Source organism: Rutidosis leptorrhynchoides, chromosome 9, assembly GCF_046630445.1.
Source record: "Rutidosis leptorrhynchoides isolate AG116_Rl617_1_P2 chromosome 9, CSIRO_AGI_Rlap_v1, whole genome shotgun sequence".
In the NCBI taxonomy this organism is placed as follows: domain Eukaryota; kingdom Viridiplantae; phylum Streptophyta; class Magnoliopsida; order Asterales; family Asteraceae; genus Rutidosis; species Rutidosis leptorrhynchoides.
Window position 1 is genome coordinate 278,986,489 of NC_092341.1, and position 26,386 is coordinate 279,012,874.

General features: G+C 37.6%; 1 protein-coding gene across 1 annotated transcript; it reads left to right on the forward strand.

The window, feature by feature from the left end:
* The first annotated feature begins 3,669 nt into the window (after nt 1–3,669).
* On the forward strand, nt 3,670–4,293 carry LOC139868795 (uncharacterized). Its single transcript, XM_071857139.1, has one exon. It carries the CDS (start codon nt 3,670–3,672, stop codon nt 4,291–4,293), a length of 624 nt encoding a protein of 207 aa, XP_071713240.1.
* Nucleotides 4,294–26,386: the final 22,093 nt, after the last annotated feature.

The window sequence follows — 26,386 nt, forward strand, 5'->3', positions numbered from 1 at the left end:
TTAGCTAACTCATTAATCAACCCTAATCTTACTAACCATATACTTTTAAGTTTACAATCCTTATTAATCATCATCATAAGTTCCATTATATCTTTTATCCTTAATTCATTACTTCATCTTATTAATCTATAATCATAATCATACATCCTTTATCTTTTAACCTTATTAATAACCATAACACTTTTAATTTTCACAATATTATTAATCATAATCTTTATTATCTTTTAACGTTAATCACCATAATTATACTTAATTCATACTAACATAAACTAATCAAGATCATACACCATATTCTTACCTAAATTCAACATGAAATCATAAACTTTTATCATAATACTTATAATTATAACTTAAGAGTTTTAATGTAGGATTGAACTGGGGTTATTAGGTATACCTTATGAAGCTTAGAGATCAAGAATGGATGATGTTTGTGGTGCGAAATCAGACAGAAACCAGCAGCAGCTCAGCAGCAATTTATGACCCAAAAGGGTTTCTTGACCCGTTTGATCACGACAAAAAACAACAGCAACCCAGGAAAGTACGCAGCAATTTAGGGTGATTCTTGGACTGTTTTTGGCTCGACAAACTCAGCAGGTATAACAGCAAAAAGTGGCGAATTATGATGGTTGAAGGGATTGTTATTCTGATCGATTGCAGGAGGGCTGAATGGTGATGAAGATTGGCGACTGCAGGCTAGGGGTTTTGAGGGTTGTGGATCGACTAACAGCAGACTGGATGAGGGTTGTTTTAGTCAACACATAAGGGAGGGAAAGCTGGATAATATCGACTAATGCAGATTATTTGTGGTGATTTCATGAGGAAAACTTGATCCTTTATATAGCTGTGTTTGTTTCCTATTCTTCCTCAAATTACTTGAAGATCAAGGTGACTAATTAGGATTAAACTAGGATTTGAAAAGCTTAGAGATTAAGTTTGTAATTTCCTATTTTATTTCCCATCTAGCCGATCTATTATACTTATACATATTTATTTTAATTATTTTTTATATTCGGCAGTTTTTTTTATTTAATTATGTATTTTATATTTTTATTATTATTATTATTATTATTATTATTATTATTATTATTATTATTATTATTATTATTATTAATATTAGGGTTACATTTTATTTAAATATATTTTATTTATTTATTAGACCCTAACTTTTATTACTTTTTATTAAGTTCATATTAGTTTATATAAATTCTTATTTGTTTAATTCTTATAATATTGTCACATTTTAATTTATGACATACTGTTTATATTATTTATTTATTATTAGGGTTAGGGTTTAATATTCAATATTAAATGGGATTAGGGTTTAGTATTTAATGTATATGGTTAGGTTTAGGGTTTTAAATAATATTAGGGTTTTAGTATTTATTACTTTATTTATTATATCCAGATAACAACCCTAATGCTAATACATAGTGTATGACATTGAAACTCTAAGGGCAATTTGGTAAATTTAGAAGGGAAAAGTGAGGGTTGTTATACCCACTCGTGACTGAACTAATACAAAAGTTCCAAAGATGACAACTAGGTTAAACTAAATAGGTTTCAACCACCAGAATTGACCACCAAGTCATTCTCACTTGTGATCAACAACTGAACTAATATGGAAGTTCCAATGATCACATTTAGTTTAAACCAAATTGGTTTCAACCACATATGTTAAACCAAACAGGTTTCAACTAAACATGTTAAACCAAACATGTTTTCCACACTCATGAGATATGTAATATATCCACATAGTTCTCATCAAAACCCTTTCGTGGAATGCAAATCAGTTCTTGAAGTTGAAGAACTTTACATCCACTATCTCATATGCACATTTCATTAAGAAACTAAAACAATTTAGAACAAACCACATTGTTCTAAAGTTTTACCGTCAAATAGTTAACAAACTACATCGTCATCGAGTAGTAGGCTGTTCATATCTCCTGTTAACTATTATCAATTTACGAAGATACTAAACCAAGAAGGTACCAAACCTTTTTATTAAAATATATTTCAAAACTCATCAAATCACTAGAACTTACGTTTTGATTAAATTTATTTCAGACCAATATGTTTGAATTCTCTTAAACAACATCATGTTGTTAAAATTTATGATCCAAAATCAATTTAACAACAATTTTGATAATGTCATTATCTTTACAAAATGCAAAGAAACATTTTGTGTAGAAACACACTCCACACATCCTTAACAAAGGACCAAGACATTATCCTAAAAATGTCCAAAATACGTGTTAACCATTCTCACAAAACACATATTTTTTGTATTCTAATAAAGTTCATACTTGGCACTTAAAAACGTTAAACTTCTTATCAATCTCATAGGAGAAAAAGAACACTCTACCCAAACCATTGTCTTGTCAAACAATTGAATTTTAGCCAACTTCATATGTAGAAATAAATTCTACTCCAATTGACTTGTCAAACAATTAGACGTTTTGTCAACCTCATCTTATATGTAGAAATAAACTCATCGTTAACAAATGTTTTGTCACTCGACAAAACTTATGGTCAATCTTACTTATGTAGAATAGACTCTACAAGACTGACCACTTTTTAATTACTTCAATATTAAATATTTCTCGAAAGACTAAGATTATAAAACGTCTTTTCAAAAGACAACTTCATGGTTTGAAGAAGACAAAATAAGTACATTGCCAAAACGATTGACTTATATAAATGTTTTCTCAAACTTAATCTTTATACAAATGTGGTTTACCAAAGTCATCCTTTTTTAAACCTCATATTCACATGAGTATATTGACAAAAATAATACCAGCTCATAATAATAGAGTCATTTCTAATAATTGTTGGTGATTTTAGCATGATCCAACATTCATTTTAGGGATTGGATTACTATGTTGAAAGTGTTTTCGAACCACTGATACGTTACACGAATTCGGAGAGTGTGGAGTACACGTTCATAAAATGTGAGCTGGTTTGAGGTTTCTTTTGGACTTGGAAATAATGTTTGGAACTTAAGGAATGCGAAACGCGACTTGAAAGGCTAAACATAGTTGAAAATAAGCTTAAACTTAATTTTGGTGTGCAGTGAACTCGCTGAAAAGGTGCCTTTTCAACCCAAAAGGCACATTCGAACCACAAACGTTTTGGGGTTGTTCCAGGGCATTTAAACTACGCTTTTACATGTTGTTTGACCATTTTAAGTCTAAATAAATGAATGTAAACTTCCAAGTCACTAATGGGTATGAATCAAAGGTTGTGACTTTTCAAGAAACCTTTTGACCCATTATAAATACACTCTTTGTGTATTTGAAAAAGGTTCCAAAATTTTGGATTTTTACACACACTTTCAACTTAAACAATTAGAAGATAAATCTCTGCAATTGTTTTGATTGTTTTCTTTTAGCCAATACAACTATCTAGTCTTTGTCTTATCCCAATCGAAACTTCGTGTAACCCGTGGCTAATAGGGTCAAAATATTCGATTAGGAAAGTGTTCACACGATTTAAAGATCAATCCGGAGTCGGTTCCGTTTCAGGCACGAAGGTTTACTCACAATCCAAGTTCATAACATACTAATCGAATATTTGATCACCATGTCCGGTGAAACGGTGAAAGAAATGACTTCAAAGTTTGCAAAATTGGAGAAGTTTAAAGGGGCAGATTTTAGAAGATGGTAAAAGAAGATGCAATTTCTTTTGACTACATTGAAATTGGTCTATGTGTTGTCAACTCCAAGGCCCGCTGAATCGGATAAAGAGACCATGGAACATGCCCGGTTAAGGAGCAAATGGGACAACGATGACTTGATGTGTCATGGCCACATTCTAAATGGTATGTCCGATGTTTTATTTGATGTTTACAATTGCGTTGAATTGGCAAAGGAACTTTGGGATAAATTGGAGGCCAAGTATATAGCCGAGGATGCATCTAACAAGAAATTTCTTGTTAGCAATTTCAACAATTACAAGATTGCTGATACTAGGCCCATCATGGAACAATTCCATGAGATCCTTAGGATCTTGGGGAAATTTACCCAACATAACATAAGTGTGGATGAAACTTTCATGGTTTCATACATTATTGACAAATTGCCATCTTCATGGCAAGATTTCAAGCACACACTCAAACACAAAAAAGAAGATATGAATTTGAATGAGTTGGGTAGTCACTTGAGAATTGAGGAATCAATTCGGGCACAAGATAGTGCCAAGGGGAAGGGTAAAGAAGTGGGATCTTCTTCAATTAACATGATTGAAGATAAATCCCATGGGAATAAATACAACAAGAAATCAAACAACAAGAAATGAAAGTTTGATGGTAACAAAAATGCATGCAATAAGAAGGACAAGAAGTCTTGTTGGAGATGTGGCAAACCCGGTCACTATAAGCGGGATTGCAAAGTCAAGATGGGAGAAGGAGGAAGCACATCAGGTGCGGGCCAAGGATCAAAGGATCCTACTCCTAATCAAGGTCAAATTTATGACTTTGTGACTATTTCAATTAAGAACTATGTTTCACATATTTCTGATGCATTCTATGTACAGGATGATACAATTGGATGGTGGGTAGATTCGGCTGCAACTTGCCATGCTTGCAAGGACCGTGAATGGTTCAAGACTTTTATACCGGAAAATGTTGTTTTACACATGGGCAACGACTCTATTTCTAGTGTTGTTGGTTATGGAAATGTTGTATTGGAGTTTAGCTCCAGAAAAACTATTACTCTCTATAATGTATTGTATGTACCTACCTTTCGTAAGAAACTTATATCTAGTCCCATGTTGAATAAATGTGGGTATAAATAAGTGTTTGAAAGTAACAAATATATATTGTCTAAGTGTGGTGTGGTTGTTGGTTTTGGGTATTATAACAATGGTATGTTCATGCTTAATCTTAAAAATGTTCCTAGGGCCATTAATTCTACTTGCATGATTAGTTCTAGTACTTGTGATTCCGGTTTATGGCATGTTCGTTTAGGTCATGTACATTACAAACGAATGTATGAAATTTCTAAGGATGACTTAATACCAAGTTTTGACAAACATTTAGATAAATGTAAAACTTGTATGCTAACAAAGATCACTAGACAACCTTTTAGATAAATAAACCGAAAATCATCGTTATTAGAACTAATTCATAGTGATCTATGTGATCTTCATGCTACTCCTTCAATGGGTAATAAGAAGTATATGATTACATTTATAGATGATTCGTCTAGGTATTGCTATGTGTATATTTTGCATTCTAAAGATGAAGCTTTAGACAAATTTAAAATCTATAAAACTGAAGTAGAATTGCAACTTGATTGTTCAATTAAAACATTGCATACCGACTGAGGTGACGAGTATTATGACCCGGAATATTTCCAATCGATAGGATTGATTCACTAAACCACGGCTCCTTATATGCCACAACAAAATGGTATAGCCGAAAGGAAGAATAGGACACTTAAAGAGATGGTGAACTCCATGTTGTCTTATTCCGATTTGAGTGAGGTATTTTGGGGGAAGCCATGCAAACGGCTTGCTACATTTTGAATAAGGTTCCCAACAAGAATGGGAAGAGGACTCCATATGAACTTTGGTTTAATAAATGCCCAAACTTGCATAACTTGCGAGTTTGGGGATGTAGGGCGGCCGTGAGACTTCTGGAACCCAAAAGGAAAACGTTGGGTGAAAAGGGTATTGATTGCATTTTTATTGGATATGCCGAGCATTCCGAGGTGTATAGATTCTTTGTCATTGAGCCAAATGATGCAATTTTAATTAATACCGTTATTGAATCAAGAGATGCAATATTTGATGAATTTAGGTTCTCATCAATACCTAAACTAAAGGATATCGCACCTATTGCATGTACCTCCCAAGGTGCTCAATTGGAAGAAATTCCAAATGAGACTCATGAGCCACGTAGAGGGAGTAAGAAAAGAACTCCTAAATCATATGGTGAGGATTTTCAACTATTCTTGGTTGAAGGAACTAGAGATAGTGTTATCTCTCAACTTCATTATTGTTATAATATTGAGGAGGATCCGAGGACATATGATGAGGCCATGAGGTCTCGTTACGTTGCCTTTTAGAAAGAGGCAATTCGTAACGAGATAGACTCTATCATGGAAAACAATACATGGGTTCTAGTCGATTTGCCTCCCGGTTGTAAATCATTCGGCAACAAGTGGATCTTCAAAAGGAAGATGAAAGTTGATGGATCGGTTGACAAGTTTAAAACACGTTTGGTAATACAAGGTTTTAGGCAAAAGGAGGGTATTGACTATTTTGATACCTATGCTCCGGTTGAGCGTATCACCACCATTAGATTGTTGATTTTGCTTGCGTCGATACACAATCTTGTTATTCACCAAATGGATGTAAAAACCGCTTTTCTTAACGGTGATTTGGAGGAGGAGGTGTACATGAAACAACCGGAAGGATTTGTCATGCCGGGACAATAGACAAAGGTGTGCAAGTTGATTAAGTCTTTGTATGGACTTAAGCAAGCACCAAAGTAATGGCATCAAAAGTTTTATGATGTCATTTTGTCTCATGGCTTTATGATCAACCAATCGGATAAGTGTGTGTATAGCAAATTTGTTCACAAAGGAAATGGTGTGATTATTTGCTTGTATGTGGATGACATGTTGATCTTTGGTACTAACCAAGATCAAGTTGATAAGACCAAACAATTTTTGTCATCTAAATTTTTGATGAAGGAATGGGGTTGCGGATGTGATTTTTGGGATAAGGATCATTCGTGGTAACAATGGTATCACGATAACTCAATCTCATTATATTGAGAAGATTCTCAAGAAGTTCAATCTTGAGGATACCTCCCTGGTGAACACTCCCATTGATCCTACTCTTAAGCTCTTACCCAATACGAGTTCGGTTGTGTATCAACTTAAATACTCGAGTGCTATAGGGTGTCTAATGTATGCAATGACTTGCACTAGACTGGATATTGCCTATGCGGTGGGTAAATTGAGTAGATTTACTAGTAACCCGGGTTCTCACCATTGACAAGCTGTGAATAGAGTATTTAAGTACTTGAAGCAAACCAAGGACTTTGGTATCACATATATCGGCTTTCCTTCTATCTTAAAAGGTTATTCGGATGCAAGTTGGATAACCAATATGGAAGATCATTCTTCTACTACTGGTTGGATATTCCTACTTGGTGGAGGGGCAATTTCGTAGGCTTCGAAGAAGCAAACATGTATTACAAACTCGATAATGGAGTCGGAATTTGTTGCATTGGCTGCGGTGGGTAATGAAGTCGAGTGGTTAAGGAATTTGGTATATGAAATTCCTTTTTGGCCAAAGCCCATTCCTCCTATTGGTATGCATTGTGATAGTGCTTCAATGGTGGTTAAGGCTTATAGTCACATGTATAATGGTAAGTCAAGACACTTGGGTGTTAGACATTCCATGGTACGTGAATTAATCACAAATGGAGTGATCTCCATTGATTTTGTAAGATCGGAACAAAATCTAGCGGATCACTTGACCAAGGGACTAGCCAGGGACTCGGTGCACAAGTTGGCTATTAGTGTGGGATTGAAGTCCATCTAAATCTTTCAAAGTGGGATACCCAATTTTCAATGAGGAAAGCCTATTTTGAGAAGATTGGAACACATGTTTTCATATAATCCCAAGGTATGTGTTCGGACCTACAAGATAAAGTGAGGTTGAAGTTTACAACTTCTTAATAGTTCTCTTGAAAAATTCCATTGTAGGAGCAAGATTGAAGAGAGCTACCTAAGTAGACATGAAGTTGAGCTGCTTCAAGAAAGCTTTGGACTTAGTTTTCTATATGTTCATGATTGGATTGAGATACATGGATCCTAATAGTGTCAAGTTTGTATTGTTAGAGAATATGGAACTAGTGTGTATATTATCGACAGGTTTTCATATGAATTGATGGGTTCAAACTATTAGAGCACCCTGATTTTCGAATTCTTGCATATGTAATATACTATGTATAAATTCAATCCATGTGACATTTACACTTATGCATTAGTTTCTAATTGTTGGTATTTTAATAATCAAGGATCATACTAAAATTGGGGGGGGGGATTTGTTGGTGATTTTAACATGATCCAACATTCATTTTAGGGATTGGATTACTATATTGAAAGTGTTTTCAAACCATTGATACGTTACACGAATTTGGAGAGTGTGGAGTACACGTTCGTAAAACGTGAGGTGGTTTGAGGTTTCTTTTGGACTTGGAAATAATGTTTGGAACTTAAGGAATGCGAAACGCGACTTCAAATGCGAAACGCGACTTCAAATGCGAAACGCGACTTGAAAGGCTAAACACACTTAAAAATAAGCTTAAACTTAATTTTGGTGTGCAGTAGCTATAAGCCGCGGCGCGGGCAGCCCGCGGCGCGGCTTAAGGCATGATTTTAACGTCGAGAGTTTTTGCATGTTTGGAAGTGTTTTGCTTTGTTAGCTCACAGCGCGGCTCCTGGACCCGCGACGCTGCTTAACACTGAACTCGCTGAAAAGGTGCCTTTTCAACCCAAAAGGCATATTCAAACCCCAAACGTTTTGGGGTGGTTCCCGGGCATTTAAACTGCGTTTTTACATGTTTTTAGACCATTATAAGTCTAAATACATGAATGTAAACTTCCAAGTTACTAATGGGTATGAATCAAAGGTTGTGACTTTTCAAGAAACCTTTTGACCCATTATAAATACACTCTTTGTGTATTTGAAAAAGGTTCCAAAATTTTAACTTTTTACACACAGTTTCAACTTAAACAATTAGAAGATAAATCTCTGCAATTGTTTTGATTGTTTTATTTTAACCAAGACAACAATCTAGTCTTTGTCTTATCCCAATCGAAACTTCGTGCAACCCGTGGCTAATAGGGTCGAAATATTTGATTAGGAAAGTGTTCACACGATTCAAAGATCAATCCGAAGTCGGTTCCATTTCAGGCACGAAGTTTTACCCGCAATCCAAGTTCATAACATTCTAATCAAATACTTGATCACCATGTCCGGTGAAATGGTGAAAGAAATGACTTCAAGATTTGCAAAATTGGAGAAGTTTGAAGGGGCAGATTTTAGGAGATGGCAAAAGAAGATGCAATTTATTTTGACTACATTGAAATTGGTCTATGTGTTGAAAACTCCAAGGCCCGCTGAACAGATGAAGAGACCATGGAACATGCCCGGTTAAGGAGCAAATGGGACAAAGATGACTTGATGTGTCGTGGCCACATTCTAAATGGTATGTCCGATGTTTTATTTGATGTTTACAATTTGGTTGAATCGGTAAAGGAACTTTGGGATAAATTGGAGGCCAAGTATATGGCCGAGGATGCATCTAGCAAGAAATTTCTTGTTAGCAATTTCAATAATTACAAGATTCTTGATATTAGGCCCATCATGGAACAATTCCATGAGATCCTTAGGATCTTGGGGTAATTTACCCAACATAACATAAGTGTGGATGAAACTTTCACGGTTTCATCCATCATTGACAAATTGCCATCTTCATGGCAAGATTTCAAACACACACTCAAACACAAAAAAGAAGATATGAATTTGAATGAGTTGGGTAGTCACTTGAGAATTGAGGAATCAATTTGGGCACAAGATAGTGCCAAGGGGAAGGGTAAAGAAGTGAGATCTTCTTCATATTCAACATTCTTATTACTGTACGGACTCAGATTAAGCATTATACACCGATTTGAAGCTAGTTATTGTGAATATTGTTTGTTATCCGAGTTAAGAGTTAAATCCACATGATCCAGAAGCATCAGTTTAAGCTCGGATTGAATATTTTGTGAATTATTTTATTCGTTTTTCATGTTTCCTAAGTTCAGATCAAATTCAAAGATTTAGTGGATGTTTAGAATCAAATTGCCGAAGGTTTGAAGTGAATTTTTGTATTTTTGGATCTCACTAAGATGCTCATCGAACTTTTCTCATATAGAGTTCAGATTTGGGTGCAAAATTTCACTTAACTTCTTTCACAGAACTCTTGCTCATCGAAATGACGCCAATCAAATTCTGGTGACTACCGAACTTTGAACCACTAAACTCTAGTTCCTTGGATAAGTTCTCACTGAACTTGTATTCACCGAACAAGTTTTTGACTGAACTTTAGCTCACCGAATAAGTTTTTGACTGAACTTTGTTTACCAAAGTTGTCTTCACCATACTTTAGTTCACCGAACAAGTTTTGGTTAAAATTAAGTTTTTATGGTATGATTAAGTAATCTGCAACTTTCAGCGTCAAGCAGATGTGTACTACAATATAAGCCCAAGAGTACATCCTTATTCTAAAACCAGTTGGTGATAGAATGACTTTTCGTTAGACTTATATACATACACTTGTTTTGTCCCATGACCGATGATCGGGTCATAAATGCTGATCATTATGGATGCTAAGGGTTGAATCTTATATGTATATTTGAGGTTTAAAATGCTTTTCCATGAAGTTTTTATAACGGGTAACGATTTGGATCGAAAACACGAAATACGGGGTTTAAACGAGAAAAAAGAGGAAAACTCAGTCCTAGGCACAAACTGCGGCAGTTTTTGCGGTTGTTTTTGCGGCTGGGTAAAATTGAAGTTGGGTCAGGGCCAATATGGGCATATTTTTGCGGCTGTTTTTGCGGTCCGACAGCAAATTGCGGCCGGGAGGCGCAATTTGCGGCTGGAGCTATTTTTGGATAAAATTTTGAGGCCGAATTTGAGGAATTTGCTACTTGGGAAACACCCTACTTCATCCCTATATATGTGAAACCCTAGGCTACGAACTTTAGATCATTCACATCAGTTTTAAGAGCCAAAGACACCACAAACATCATCATAATCATTCCTTGTTCAAGGATTCAGGCCAAGCTACTCAAGATTCTTCATTAAATCATCATGTTCATCATCACCAACATGAGTGGCTAGTCTCTTTTACTTTATTCCTTGCATGAACAATTATTGTATGCTTAGCTCTTCATGAATTTATGTGATTCTTGATTTTTCAATCCTTATGTCTTTTGATTTATGACTTCATCGAATCTTTTGAATTATCAATTAATGCAAGTTTAAGTTTATTGATTGTTACAAGACAAGTGATTGTTATTTGACATATTGTGCTTAATCTAACTTAGTTATAATTAGTATAGGGATAAAGACAACGTGTGTAGGTAACATTGTTTGTCCCAAGATAATCATATATCATAAAACTGAAGAAATCTTGTCAATGAGGTTTAGTTGATAATTTGATAGCATAAACACTTGTTGGACTAGTGCATGCATAATTGGGATTGTAAAGAAATAAAGGCTTTAATCCAATTGTTTACAACCTTTTCATTTAGCTTATTGTTTATGCTCTTAATCTTTAATCATTCAAAGTTTGTGTTTTGCTTAGTAATTGTTAAACTAGTTGTTACTTTAGTTAATCTTAGTTAATCACTAAAACCAAATCCTGAAAATTGCTTGTGCTCAACCATTACTTCCAGTGGAACGAATCCTGCTTGCCCTATCTAAAGTAGAGTAATTAGGCTATTTTTGATCGGCCCTTCAACACCGATCAAATTTTGGCGCCGCTGCCGGGGACATGTGCGCTTGATTGCAAGCTCTCATTTTATTTGCTTTCTTGTTAAACTAAAAAAACCTAAAAATTATAAAACCATAAAAATCCAAAAATATTGTTTCTGTTTATCTTCTTTTTGTCCGTTTTACGCTTGGTATTCTTGTTTTTGTTGAAGTGCAGGTTAGTGTATGCAAACTCGGATTTCGGGAGATCAGAATCTTGATCCTTTAAATCAGGAAATCGAGAAATCTACAAAAGTTAATCGAAAAGCTACAAGGATTTTGAAATGTTCGATAGTGGCTTCAGCATCAACACAACCGCCACCAGAGTCACATCCAATTGTCCCACCCAATTCTCCTAAATCATATTCCGACACCGAGGAGGAAGTCTTTGTTCAAACAACCGTAATGGCTGACCGTCAAAGAGGAGTAAATACCTACTACCAACCGGGTGACTATGCGAATCATTCACCCATTGTTTTTCCCGCTCAAGTAGGGGGAAATGCTCGGAGATTTGAGGTTCGACCTCAGCTTATATCTATTTTGCTAACCTACCGAGGTATGGCCAATGAGGAACTGTATGAGCACATCACTGAGTTCAACAAAATATGTGCTACTAATCAGGTAAATGGGTTCACTGATGTTGAGGTACGCCTTCGCTTATTTCCTTATTCATTAAAAGGTAAGGCAAAACGTTGGTTTCTATCCTTACCCGCCCGGAGTATTAATACTTGGGCGAAAATGAATAAACGGTTTTACCCAATAAGTAAGACCTCGGATATGCGTACGCAAATAAAATCTTTTAGGTAATTGCCCGGTGAACTGTTTCATGAAGCGTACGAGAGTCTTAAGGAGTTACTTAGGGCATGTCCACACCACGAGATACCAAAATTGGGAAATAGTCAAAGTTTTCTATGATAGTTTAGATTCCCAAAATAGACAATTCCTTTTGGCAGCTAGTGGTGGGGCATTCTTAACTCGAACTAGTGATGATGAGTGGACCTTCTTTGAGCAATTAAGCAAGAGTTCGAAAACCTAAGCTTCAGTCAATAGGAAGCAACCTAGTACATCCCGAGTGAATCATGTGTCCGACTCGGGTGGTTCATCTAGGAACTTAGAGCAAGAATTAGATGATTTGAAAATGCTTATATTTAACAACCCAAACCAGGGTCTTGCTTTGATTTAAAAATGCTTATATTTAACAACCCAACCCAGTGTCTTGCTTGTAATGTTTCACAGGTTCAGGAGGTTTGTGAGATTTGTGGAAATCCTTCCCATTTTGCACATGGGTGTAGGAATGGGATCCCACCGGTGAATTAACAAATAATGGAAGAACAGGTTGATGAGGTCCAAGGAAGGAGATTTTATCCATTCTCCAACACTTACAATCCGGGTTAGAGAAATCATCCAAATTTTAGTTGGAGCAACAGCAATGCTCTAAATGCCAACAACCAAGGAACTCAAACAAGACCTCAAAACAACTTTCTTAACTAGGGAAATTTTCAGAATCAAGGAAACTATCAAAGAAACTACCAGAATCCTTATCCCAATAACCGAAACCAAAACCAAAATAATTACCAAAATCAAAGCCAAAACCAAAATCAAAACAATGCTCCACCCAATCACCCATCGAGCTCAGATGCCAAGATGGACGCGTTTATTTTTGAAATGTGAAAAATAGTGGAGGTGCAAAACAAGTCTATTGGTGTATTGGCTAAAGAAATTGGTAATGTAGCGGAAAGTAAGGGAAATCGTGAGCCGGGTACCATTCCAAGTTATACGGTTTTAAATCCAAATCATAAGGACCCGGAAAAAGGACATAGTGTAAACATGGTAGGCACCTTGCGTAGTGGAAAGAAGTATGACAACAAGGTTGGTGAGAAAGAGGTAGCTCAACGCGATGCAAGTATGTCTCCTATCGTTCTTGATGAGGAAGATGAGGTAAGTGAAAATAATGACCATGGGAAGGGGGTGGAAAATAAAGAACCCCTCATTAACGAAATTGGGAAATCAGAGACGGAACCAAAAACCATTCCATTTCCCAAGGCCTTAGAGTCCCCGAACCAATTCCCTAATGGGTAGAAGGGACCACAATTTGAGGATATGTGGGAAACATTTAAATAGGTTAAGATTAATTTGCCCCTTCTCGATGCTATTAAGTAAGTCCCGTCCTACGCTAAGTTTTTGAAAGACCTTTGCACTCAAAAGAGGAAGCAAAGGGCGACTTTACCCAAGAAGGTGGAGCTAACCGAGCACCTAAGTGTGGTTATTTTGGGTACACACCCACCTAAATTTAAGGACCCGGGGACCCCATTGATAGCGGACTATAGGAAAGGTGAATGTGAAAAAGGCATTATTGGACCTAGGAGCGAGCATTAACATCTTACCCTTTTTTCTAGTTGACCGATTTGAATTAGGTTTAATGAAAATAACTGACATAATTATTCAACTAGCGGACCAATCGATTAAAACGCCTAGGGGAATGTTAGAAGATGTGATAGTGAAAGTGGAGGATTTCTATTACCCGATTGACTTTGTTGTGATGGAACCTGAACTTAGGAATAGAGATGCCTAACCCACTATAATCTTGGGGCGCCCATTTTTGGCCACCATAAATGCCCATATAAACTGTAGAATGGGTGTCATGGACATATCATTTGGAAATAGGAAAATGAGGATTAATATCTTTAATTCTCTTCATGCCCCATGTGTCCATGAATGTTACCAAGTAGACGTAGTGTAACATCCTCAACCGGGCCTAGCTATAAGATTACTAGTTTGCCCTTAAGTTAGTATTGTGTTATTATATGCTTTTATTTTTATTTAATATTTACTATTAAATAATGATGTGGTTAGGACCAGTTTGTGACAAGGGTCACAGAACAGGTTTGTTTATCTAATTTGGACCTCATTTGGGTTGCCAAATGATGTACGAAAGATATCAGATAACTGATAAATACCCGTGTGTTGCACAGTGTAGGATTTAACCCACTTTAGATGAACTAGTGCTTCTAATTTCTTCTTTTGGCTTCCAGATTATTCACACACACAAACACATACCGTACCTTCATCTTCTCCACCTACACCAAACCCTAATCTCAAATCCTTGTTCTTGAGCTCAAATCTTTCTTACTATCTTGTTCTTTGTGATTTACTGAGTCTATCAAAGTAAGAATCAAAACATTTCATGCTTTAATCTTTTAGAAAATTGGGTTTTTGTGTAAAGTTTTACTAAGTGAGTAATTTGGGTCAAAGTGGTTAGATTTGATGTTGTTTGACTCCAAATCTTGTGGGTTTATGTTTCTACATGCTTAGTGTCTTTGATTTGGTCAGTTTTGAGGTCGTAATCGAGCTCTAGAGCAAGAATTGGTCGATTTTGGGTGAAGTCCGTCACTTTGTCTTCAGCTTCTGTAGATAAACACAGTCGGCCGAGTGTCTCGAGACACTCGACCGACTGACTCGGCCATCGACAATCGACCGAGTGTGTAAGACCTACGGCCGAGTGTGTCTGTGAGAGACCATCGACCGAGTGACTAGACACTCGGCCGAGTGTGTGTAGACGGTCCGACCGAGTGTCTCTGGCAGTGAAATATTTTACTAAGTGTTGAATTTTAGCCGTTATGCTGCCCGTTTGTATTTTGATGTTCAGGATGTAAATTTTGAAATTGCATAAGTGTAAAGCAAAAAATTTTTGCGGACGCTTTTTGATACAAAAATTTATATACTGTGTTATTTGTTGTCAATGGACAGTAACTAACTTGATTTGCCTTATGTTCAGGTGATAAGGATAAAGAAGCCACTCAGTGGTAGATTATCTGAGCTGGTTGCTGGTAATTGGTGAGTGGGACTAACTGGAGAACATAGTATAGAGTAGCATGTTATATTATGATTGGCAGTGTCTCAAGTTGGTATCATAGCTTAGTTTGGCAGCATGTGCATTGTGATCTAAATGTCATGTTCCCAAACTTAGTAGAGTCATGTCAAACATAACATGCTGGGAATGGGTTAAGTGAGTATTAGGACAGGTTATGTGTTAGTTGTTCGTACTAATCGAGTTTATACTAAGCCTTGGTGTGAGTGTTGTGGTAGTGCAGTAATGGCAGATAATGAAGCAAACACTACTGGCCCTAATGTCCCGGGAACCGGAACCTTTCGAGCTCCCGATGAGGATGGACATGTGTCATCGGAAGAGGAAACCTCACAAGAAGTTATAAACCTTCAAAGTCAATTACTAGAAACTCGGGAGAAAATTAAAGAATTGGAACAAGAACGGGCGCAATGGAACCCTAATACCACTGTGTTAAACACAACCTTTCCTCCTAACTTTTATACTCAAGCCGGTGGCAGTTCTCAGTCACAGTTTCCTCAAACCATCTATCAAAACCTCCAAATGCAATTCCCGTTTAACCAGGCATTTCCAAATCAAATGATATACCCTTTTCAAATGCCCGAGACGAGAAAGAAGTGTACCTATAAACAGTTTTTAGACTGCAAACCTCCTGAGTACAGCGGTCACACAAACCCTACAGTGACACTCAACTGGCTGAGAGAAGTGGAAAGAGCATTAGAAGCGTGTTTTTGTGAGCCTGAATCCATGGTATTATTTTCTAGTAGGCTTCTCAAGGGTGAAGCAATGGAATGGTGGGATTCTATTACTGTATATTTACCTAAAGAACAGATCAGCCAAATTACCTGGGAACAATTTTCCGCTAAGGTTCGTGAGCAGTATTGTTCTGAGTATGAGATGGAAAGATTAAAAACTGAGTTTCTGAGTATGAAGATGATAGAAAGTGTGACGATTAATGAAGTTTTCAGAGATTTCACATCGAAGTTAAGGTTTGTTCAACAATGGGTACCGACTGAAAAGGATAAAATTCAGCATTTCATGCGGGTGATTAAGTCGGAGTACAGAACCGTTGCGAGATTTGCAACAACCTTGGCGCAGGCTCTTGAGATGGCTAAAGTTACAGAAGGTGATATAATGGAAGTGAAAAGAGAAAGTTCAAAAGGTGGATCTTTTGGAGAAAAATCAGAAAGTCAAACTGGTGGTCAGTCTACTCAACAGTCAAGTAAGTAATCAGGTTTTCGTGGTAAGAAGTCAGGTGGGTTTAAACAGAAAAGTAAGTCTGGTATGAGTGGATCAGGTTCTAGTCAGTCTGGTTGGTGTAATGTTTGTAAGTTGACTCATGCCGGTCCATGTTCTCCAATGACCCGAAGATGTTTGAGATGTGGAGTACTAGGTCATGAAACAACAACTTGTTCCTTTAAGTCCGATGTATGTTGGACTTGTCATTAGGTAGGTCATAGATCAGCGAATTGTCCATCTGCGTCAAGAACCGGTTCTGGGGCAGGGTCAGGAGCGAGGTCGGCTACTTCTGGGGGATCTTCCGCTTCTACCGCCGGGCAGAAGAGAAAGAATCCTCCAACAGTAGAGGCAAGGGTGTTTCAGATGACGGTAGACGCTGCAACCGCTACCGATGATGTCATTACTGGTATGTTCTTGGTTAATTCCTTGCCAGCTTGTGTGTTATTTGATTCAGGAGCAAATTGTTCTTTTATGTCCTTAGGCTTCTGTGATAAGTTGAAGTTGCCTGTTAGGATGTTAGATGCGCCTTTGGGAATAGAAGTAGCTGATGGTAAAATGGTTCCATGCACATCATCTGTGTTTGGAGTTACCATCGAAATCGATGGCCATTCCTTCCCTCTAAACTGTTTATTGATGCCTATACCTAGCTTTGATGTAGTCATAGGCATGAACTGGTTAAGAGCTAATAAGGCTAATATTAAATGTGATAAGAAGATGATTTCTTTCCATTTGGCCGATGGATCCCGAGTGATAGCTAGGGGAGAGTGCAGTGGATTTAACTTCCCTATGGTTTCCCTATTGAAAGCTCAGAAGGCGATATCGAAAGTGTGTTATTCGTTCTTAGCTTACGTGATCGATGTTAAGAAAGAAAAGAAGCAGGTGACCGATATTCCCGTTGTGTCAGAATTTCCCGAAGTGTTTCCAGATGATTTACCAGGGTTACCTCCAGTACGTGAAGTAGAGTATAAAATTGATTTGGTTCCAGGTGCTACGCCAGTTGCAAAAGCTCCTTACAGATTAGCTCTGTCATAAATCCGAGAAATGATGTCTCAAATTCAGGAACTGTTAGATAAGGGGTTTATCCGATCAAGTTCTTCACCGTGGGGTGCTCCTGTGTTGTTTGTGAAAAAGAAAGATGGGTCACTTCGTATGTGTATAGATTACCGTGATTTGAATAAGAGAACAATAAAGAATAAGTATCCCTTACCGAGAATAGATGATTTATTCGATCAGTTACAGGGTGCTTCTTACTTTTCAAAGATTGATTTACGTTCAGGGTATCATCAGGTACGTGTTGCAGAGACCGACATACCGAAAACAGTGTTTAGAACAAGATATGGTCATTATGAGTTTTTAGTTATGTCATTCGGGTTAACGAACGCGCCAGCAGTGTTTATGGATTTAATGAACCGGGTGTGTCGTCAGTATCTAGACAAGTTTGTGATTGTTTTCATAGATGATATTTTGATATATTCGAAAACCGAGAAGGATCATGCTACACATCTGAGGTTAGTGTTAGAACTTCTTAAACATGAACAGTTGTATGCTAAGTTATCCAAATGTGAATTTTGGTTGCGGGAAGTGCAGTTTCTGGGTCATGTAATTTGTGAACAGGGTATTAAAGTAGACCAGTCTAAGATAGAGGCTGTAATGAATTGGAACTCACCAAAAACACCGACAGAAATCAAAAGTTTTCTAGGTTTAGCAGGTTATTACCGCCGGTTTATCAAAGACATTTCCAAAATAGAAGGCCCATTAAATAAGTTAACCAGAAAAGAGGTAGCCTTTCGATGGACTGATGAACAAGAAGAGGCTTTTCAGACTCTCAAACAGTTGTTATGTCAAGCGCCGGTTTTAGCTTTACCAGAGGGAACAGAAGATTTTGTGGTTTACTGCGATGCATCACACGCAGGTCTAGGTTGTGTTTTGATGCAAAAAAATAAAGTTATAGCGTATGCTTCACGACAGTTGAAGAATCATGAACGAAATTACCCTACTCAAGATTTAGAGTTAACTGCAGTTATGTTTGCCTTGAAGCTTTGGAGACACTATTTTATGGTACGCATTGTGAAATCTATACAGATCATAAGAGTCTTCAATATATCTTTTCACAGAAAGAATTAAATATGCGTCAACGTCGATGTTTAGAACTGATTAAAGACTACGATTGTGAGATTAAGTACCATCCGGGTAAAGCAAATGTGGTCACAGATGCTCTGAGTCGTAAGAAAACAGTCGAAAATGTCAAATTTATAAGAATTGAGATGGTTTTAGACTTGATTAATCGATTGAAAACCGTACAGTTAGTAGCTTTGAATGACGAAAACCTAAATACTGAACAAATGACCAAAAGAAAATTTGACTTATGCAACGATTCTAGGGGATTAAAGACCTATAAAGACCGAATTTGGGTGCCTATGCTTAGAGAATTGAGGGATTTAATCCTTAACGAGGTGCATAAATCGAGATTGACAGTGCATCCAGGTAGTACTAAGATGTATCGAGACTTGAAAACATTGTATTGGTGGCCGACAATGAAGACAGATGTTGCAGGTTTCGTTGAGAAATGTCATATTTGTGCGCAAGTTAAAGCAGAACATCAGAAACCATATGGATCTCTACGACAGATAGAAATTTCTCAGTGGAAATGGGATCATATAATGATGGATTTTGTAACCAAGTTACCCCGAACCCAGAAAGGTCATGACATGATCTGGGTGATAGTGGATCGTTTAACAAAGAGTGCTCACTTTTTAGCTACTCGTGAAACCGCTTCGTTGAGTGATTTGGCCGAGTTGTTCTTGAAAGAGATCGTTAGTCGATATGGTGTACCGTTGTCAATAGTTTCCGACAGGGTACTAGGGTTGTATCTAACTTCTGGAACAGTTTACAACAGAATTTGGGTACACGTGTGAATCTAAGTACAGCTTATCATCCGCAAACAGACGGTCAGAGTGAACGGACGATTCAAATGTTAGAAGACATGTTGAGAGCTTGTGTCTTAGAATATGGTGGTTCTTGGGATTCGCATCTTCCATTGATAGAGTTTGCTTACAATAATTCGTATCATTCGAGTATCGGAATGCTGCCGTATGAAATGTTGTATGGTCGAAAATGCTGAACTCCTACATGCTGGTTAGAAGCAGGTGAGAAACAATTTGCAGGTCCCGAAATTGTTCAGATAACCGCAGAAAAGGTCGAAATTGCACGTGAGAAGCTAAAAGTAGCCAGAGACCGACAAAAGATGTATGCTGATCCACGCAGACCTCCGGTGATATTTAATGTAGGTGATCGTGTTTATGTGAAAGTTTCGCCGTGGAAAGGGGTGATCAGATTTGGTAAACGTGGTAAACTATCACCGAGATTTATTGGACCATTTCCGATCAAAGAAATTTTGAATGATCAGACGGTGGTCTTAGATCTTCCTTCAGAGTTAGCAGGAATTCACAACACATTGTGTGTTATTTAAGAAAGTGTAAAGTAGACGATGAAAGTCGGATTCTTCCATTGAAGGATTTAAAAGTTTATTTGACTAAGAAACTAGTAGAAGAGACGATTAGAATAGTGGACAAGAAAGTCACAAAGCAAAGAAAGAAACAGATTCCTATGGTTTTAGTGGAGTGGCGACACAGTTTAGGTTCTAACTTGAAGTGGGAAACAGAGGAGTTAATGAGGGCGCGATATCCCCAGTTGTTTGACCTTGACCAGATTCCGAGGATGGAATCTTCTTAAGGGGTAGATTTGTAATATCCTCAACAGGGCCTAGCTGTAAGATTACTAGTTTACCCTTAAGTTAGTATTGTGTTATTATATGCTTTTATTTTTATTTAATATTTACTATTAAATAATGATGTGGTTAGGACCAGTTTGTGACAAGGGTCACAGAACAAGTTTGTTTATCTAATTTGGACCTCGTTTGGGTTGTCAAATGATGTAAGAAAGATATCAGATAACTGATAAATACCCGTGTGTTGTACAGTATAGGATTTAACCCACTTTAGATGAACTAGTGCTTCTAATTTCTTCTTTTGGCTTCCAGATTATTCACACACACAAACACACACCGTACCTTCATCTTCTCCACCTACACCAAACCCTAATCTTAAATCCTTGTTCTTGAGCTCAAATATTTCTTACTATCTTGTTCTTTGTGATTCACTGAGTCTATCAAGGTAAGAATCAAAACATTTCATGCTTTAATCTTTGAGAAAATTGGGTTTTTGTGTAAAGTTTTACTAAGTGAGTAATTTGGGTCAAAGTGGTTAGATTTGATGTGTTTGAGTCCAAATCTTGTGGGTTTATGTTTCTACATGCTTAGTGTCTTTGATTTGGTCAGTTTTGAGGTTGTAATCGAGCTTTAGAGCAAGAATTGGTCGATTTTGGGTGAAACCCGTCACTTTGTCTTCAGCTTCTGCAGATAAACACAGTCGGCCGAGTGTCTTAAGACACTCGACCATCGACCGAGTGTGTAAGACCTACGGCCGAGTGTGTCTGTGAGAGACCATCGATCGAGTGACTAGACACTCGGCCGAGTGAGTGTAGACGGTCGGCCGAATGTCTGTGACAGTCACCGAGTGTCTCTGGCAATGAAATATTTTACTAAGTGTTGAATTTTAGCCGTTATGCTGCCCGTTTGTATTTTGATGTTCATGATGTAAATTTTGAAAGTCTACAAGTGTAAAGCAAAAAAATTTAGCGGACGCTTTTTGATACAAAAATTTATATACTGTGTTATTTGATGTCAATGGACAGTAACTAACTTGATTTGCCTTGTGTTCAGGTGATAAGGAAAAAGAAGCCGCTCAGTAGTAGATTATCTGAGCTGGTTGTTGGTAATTGGTGAGTGGGACTAACTGGAGAACATAGTATAGAGTAGCATGTTATATTATGATTGCCATGCTTGTTAGCTATACTTACTGGCACAGTTAGTTAGTACGTTGTGATGACTACATGTTGGTTAATGCTTGTTTGCTGGAGCCCAGTGCGTCCCTATTGTGTGGTGGCCTCGGTAGGAGAGATCAACCTGCGGGTTGGGTTCCTCATGTGGTGGCCTAGACAATCGTGCTGAATCCATGGTATTATTTGCTAGTAGGCTTCTCAAGGGTGAAGCAATGGAATGGTGGGATTCTATTACTGCATATTTACCTAAAGAACAGATCAGCCAGATTACCTGGGAACAATTTTCCGCTAAGGTACGTGAAGCAGTATTGTTCTGAGTATGAGATGGAAAAATTGAAAACTGAGTTTCTGAGTATGAAGATGATAGAAAGTGTGACGATTAATGAAGTTTTCAGAGATTTCACATCGAAGTTAAGGTTTGTTCAACAATGGGTACCGACTGAAAAGGATAAAATTCAGCATTTCATGCGGGTGATTAAGTCGGAGTACAGAACCGTTGCGACATTTGCAACAACCTTGGCACAGGCTCTTGAGATGGCTAAAGTTACAGAAGGAGATATAATGGAAGCGAAAAGAGAAAGTTTAAAAGGTGGATCTTTTGGAGAAAAATCAGAAAGTCAAACTGGTGGTCAGTCTACTCAACAGTCAAGTAAGTAATCGGGTTTTCGTGGTAAGAAGTCAGGTGGGTTTAAACAGAAAAGTAAGTCTGGTATGAGTGGATCGGGTTCTAGTCAGTCTGGTTGGTGTAATGTTTGTAAGTCGACTCATGCCGGTCCATGTTCTCCAATGACCCGAAGATGTTTGAGATGTGGAGTACTAGGTCATGAAACAACAACTTGTTCCTTTAAGTCCGATGTATGTTGGACTTGTCATTAGGTAGGTCATAGATCAGCGAATTGTCCATCTGCGTCAAGAACCGGTTCTGGGGCAGGGTCAGGAGCGAGGTCGGCTACTTCTGGGGGATCTTCCGCTTCTACCGCCGGGCAGAAGAGAAAGAATCCTCCAACAGTAGAGGCAAGGGTGTTTCAGATGACGGTAGACGCTGCAACCGCTACCGATGATGTCATTACTGGTATGTTCTTGGTTAATTCCTTGCCAGCTTATGTGTTATTTGATTCAGGAGCAAATTGTTCTTTTATGTCCTTAGGCTTCTGTGATAAGTTGAAGTTGCCTGTTAGGATGTTAGATGCGCCTTTGGGAATAGAAGTAGCTGATGGTAAAATGGTTCCATGCACATCATTTGTGTTTGGAGTTACCATCGAAATCGATGGCCATTCCTTCCCTCTAAACTGTTTTTTGATGCCTATACCTAGCTTTGATGTAGTCATAGGCATGAACTGGTTAAGAGCTAATAGGGCTAATATTAAATGTGATAAGAAGATGATTTCTTTCCGTTTGGCCGATGGATCCCGAGTGATAGCTAGGGGAGAGCGCAGTGGATTTAACTTCCCTATGGTTTCCCTATTGAAAGCTCAGAAGGCGATATCGAAAGTGTGTGATTCGTTCTTAGCTTACGTGATCGATGTTAAGAAAGAAAAGAAGCAGGTGACCGATATTCCCGTTGTGTCAGAATTTCCCGAAGTGTTTCCAGATGATTTACCAGGGTTACCCCCAGTACGTGAAGTAGAGTATAAAATTGATTTGGTTCCAGGTGCTACGCCAGTTGCAAAAGCTCCTTACAGATTAGCTCCGTCATAAATCCAAGAAATGATGTCTCAAATTCAGGAACTGTTAGATAAGGGGTTTATCCGATCAAGTTCTTCACCGTGGGGTGCTCCTGTGTTGTTTGTGAAAAAGAAAGATGGGTCGCTTCGTATGTGTATAGATTATCGTGATTTGAATAAGAGAACAATAAAGAATAAGTATCCCTTACCGAGAATAGATGATTTATTCGATCAGTTACAGGGTGCTTCTTACTTTTCAAAGATTGATTTACGTTCAGGGTATCATCAGGTACGTGTTGCAGAGACTGACATACCGAAAACAGCGTTTAGAACAAGATATGGTCATTATGAGTTTTTAGTTATGTCATTCAGGTTAACGAACGCGCCAGCAGTGTTTATGGATTTAATGAACCGGGTGTGTCGTCAGTATCTAGACAAGTTTGTGATTGTTTTCATAGATGATATTTTGATATATTCGAAAACCGAGAAGGATCATGCTACACATCTGAGGTTAGTGTTAGAACTTCTTAAACATGAACAGTTGTACGCTAAGTTATCCAAATGTGAATTCTGGTTGCGGGAAGTGCAGTTTCTGGGTCATGTAATTTGTGAACAGGGTATTAAAGTAGACCAGTCTAAGATAGAGGCTGTAATGAATTGGAACTCACCGAAAACACCGATAGAAATCAAAAGTTTTCTAGGTTTAGCAGGTTATTACCGCCGGTTTATCAAAGACATTTCCAAAATAGAAGGCCCATTAAATAATTTAACCAGAAAAGATGTAGCCTTTCGATGGACTGATGAACAAGAAGAGGCTTTTCAGATTCTCAAACAGTTGTTATGTCAAGCGCCGGTTTTAGCTTTACCAGAGGGAACAGAAGATTTTGTGGTTTACTGCGATGCATCACACGCAGGTCTATGTTGTGTTTTGATGCAAAAAAATAAAGTTATAGCGTATGCTTCACGACAGTTGAAGAATCATGAACGAAATTACCCTACTCATGATTTAGAGTTAACTGCAGTTATGTTTGCCTTGAAGCTTTGGAGACACTATTTTATGGTACGCATTGTGAAATCTATACAGATCATAAGAGTCTTCAATATATCTTTTCGCAGAAAGAATTAAATATGCGTCAACGTCGATGTTTAGAACTGATTAAAGACTACGATTGTGAGATTAAGTACCATCCGGGTAAAGCAAATGTGGTCGCAGATGCTCTGAGTCATAAGAAAACAGTCGAAAATGTCAAATTTATAAGAATTGAGATGGTTTTAGACTTGATTAATCGATTGAAAACCGTACAGTTAGTAGCATTGAATGACGAAAACCTAAATACTGAACAAATGACCAAAAGAAAATTTGACTTATGCAACGATTCTAGGGGATTAAAGACCTATAAAGACCGAATTTGGGTGCCTATGCTTGGAGAATTGAGGGATTTAATCCTTAACGAGGTGAATAAATCGAGATTGACAGTGCATCCGGGTAGTACTAAGATGTATCGAGACTTGAAAACATTGTATTGGTGGCCGACAATGAAGACAGATGTTGCAGGTTTCGTTGAGAAATGTCATATTTGTGCGCAAGTTAAAGCAGAACATCAGAAACCATATGGATCTCTACGACAGATAGAAATTTCTCAGTGGAAATGGGATCATATAATGATGGATTTTGTAACCAAGTTACCCCGAACCCAGAAAGGTCATGACATGATCTGGGTGATAGTGGATCGTTTAACAAAGAGTGCTCACTTTTTAGCTACTCGTGAAACCGCTTCATTGAGTGATTTGGCCGAGTTGTTCTTGAAAGAGATCGTTAGTCGACATGGTGTACCGTTGTCAATAGTTTCCGACAGGGATACTAGGTTTGTATCTAACTTCTGGAACAGTTTACAACACAATTTGGGTACACGTGTGAATCTAAGTACAGCTTATCATCCGCAAATAGACGGTCAGAGTGAACGGACGATTCAAATGTTAGAAGACATGTTGAGAGCTTGTGTCTTAGAATATGGTGGTTCTTGGGATTCGCATCTTCCATTGATAGAGTTTGCTTACAATAATTCGTATCATTCGAGTATCGGAATGCCGCCGTATGAAATGTTGTATGGTCGAAAATGCTGAACTCCTACATGCTGGTTAGAAGCATGTGAGAAACAATTTGCAGGTCCCGAAATTGTTCAGATAACCGCAGAAAAGGTTGAAATTGCACGTGAGAAGCTAAAAGCAGCCAGAGACCGACAAAAGATATATGCTGATCCACGCAGACATCCGGTGATATTTAATGTAGGTGATCGTGTTTATGTGAAAGTTTCACCGTGGAAAGGGGTGATCAGATTTGGTAAACGTGGTAAACTATCACCGAGATTTATTGGACCATTTCCGATCAAAGAAATTTTGAATGATCAGACGGTGGTCTTAGATCTTCCTTCAGAGTTAGCAGGAATTCACAACACATTGTGTGTTATTTAAGAAAGTGTAAAGTAGACGATGAAAGTCGGATTCTTCCATTGAAGGATTTAAAAGTTGATTTGACTAAGAAACTAGTAGAAGAGCCGATTAAAATAGTGGACAAGAAAGTCACAAATCAAATAAAGAAACAGATTCCTATGGTGTTAGTGGAGTGGCGACACAGTTTAGGTTCTAACTTGAAGTGGGAAACAGAGGAGTTAATGAGGGCGCGATATCCCCAGTTGTTTGACCTTGACCAGATTCCGAGGATGGAATCTTCTTAAGGGGTAGATTTGTAACATCCTCAACAGGGCCTAGCTGTAAGATTACTGGTTTGCCCTTAAGTTAGTATTGTGTTATTATATGCTTTTATTTTTATTTAATATTTACTATTAAATAATGATGTGGTTAGGACCAGTTTGTGACAAGGGTCACAGAACAGGTTTGTTTATCTAATTTGAACCTCGTTTGGGTTGTCAAATGATGTAAGAAAGATATCAGATAACTGATAAATACCCGTGTGTTGTACAGTATAGGATTTAACCCACTTTAGATGAACTAGTGCTTCTAATTTCTTCTTTTGGCTTCCAGATTATTCACACACACAAACACACACCGTACCTTCATCTTCTCCACCTACACCAAACCCTAATCTCAAATCCTTGTTCTTGAGCTCAAATATTTCTTACTATCTTGTTCTTTGTGATTCACTGAGTCTATCAAGGTAAGAATCAAAACATTTCATGCTTTA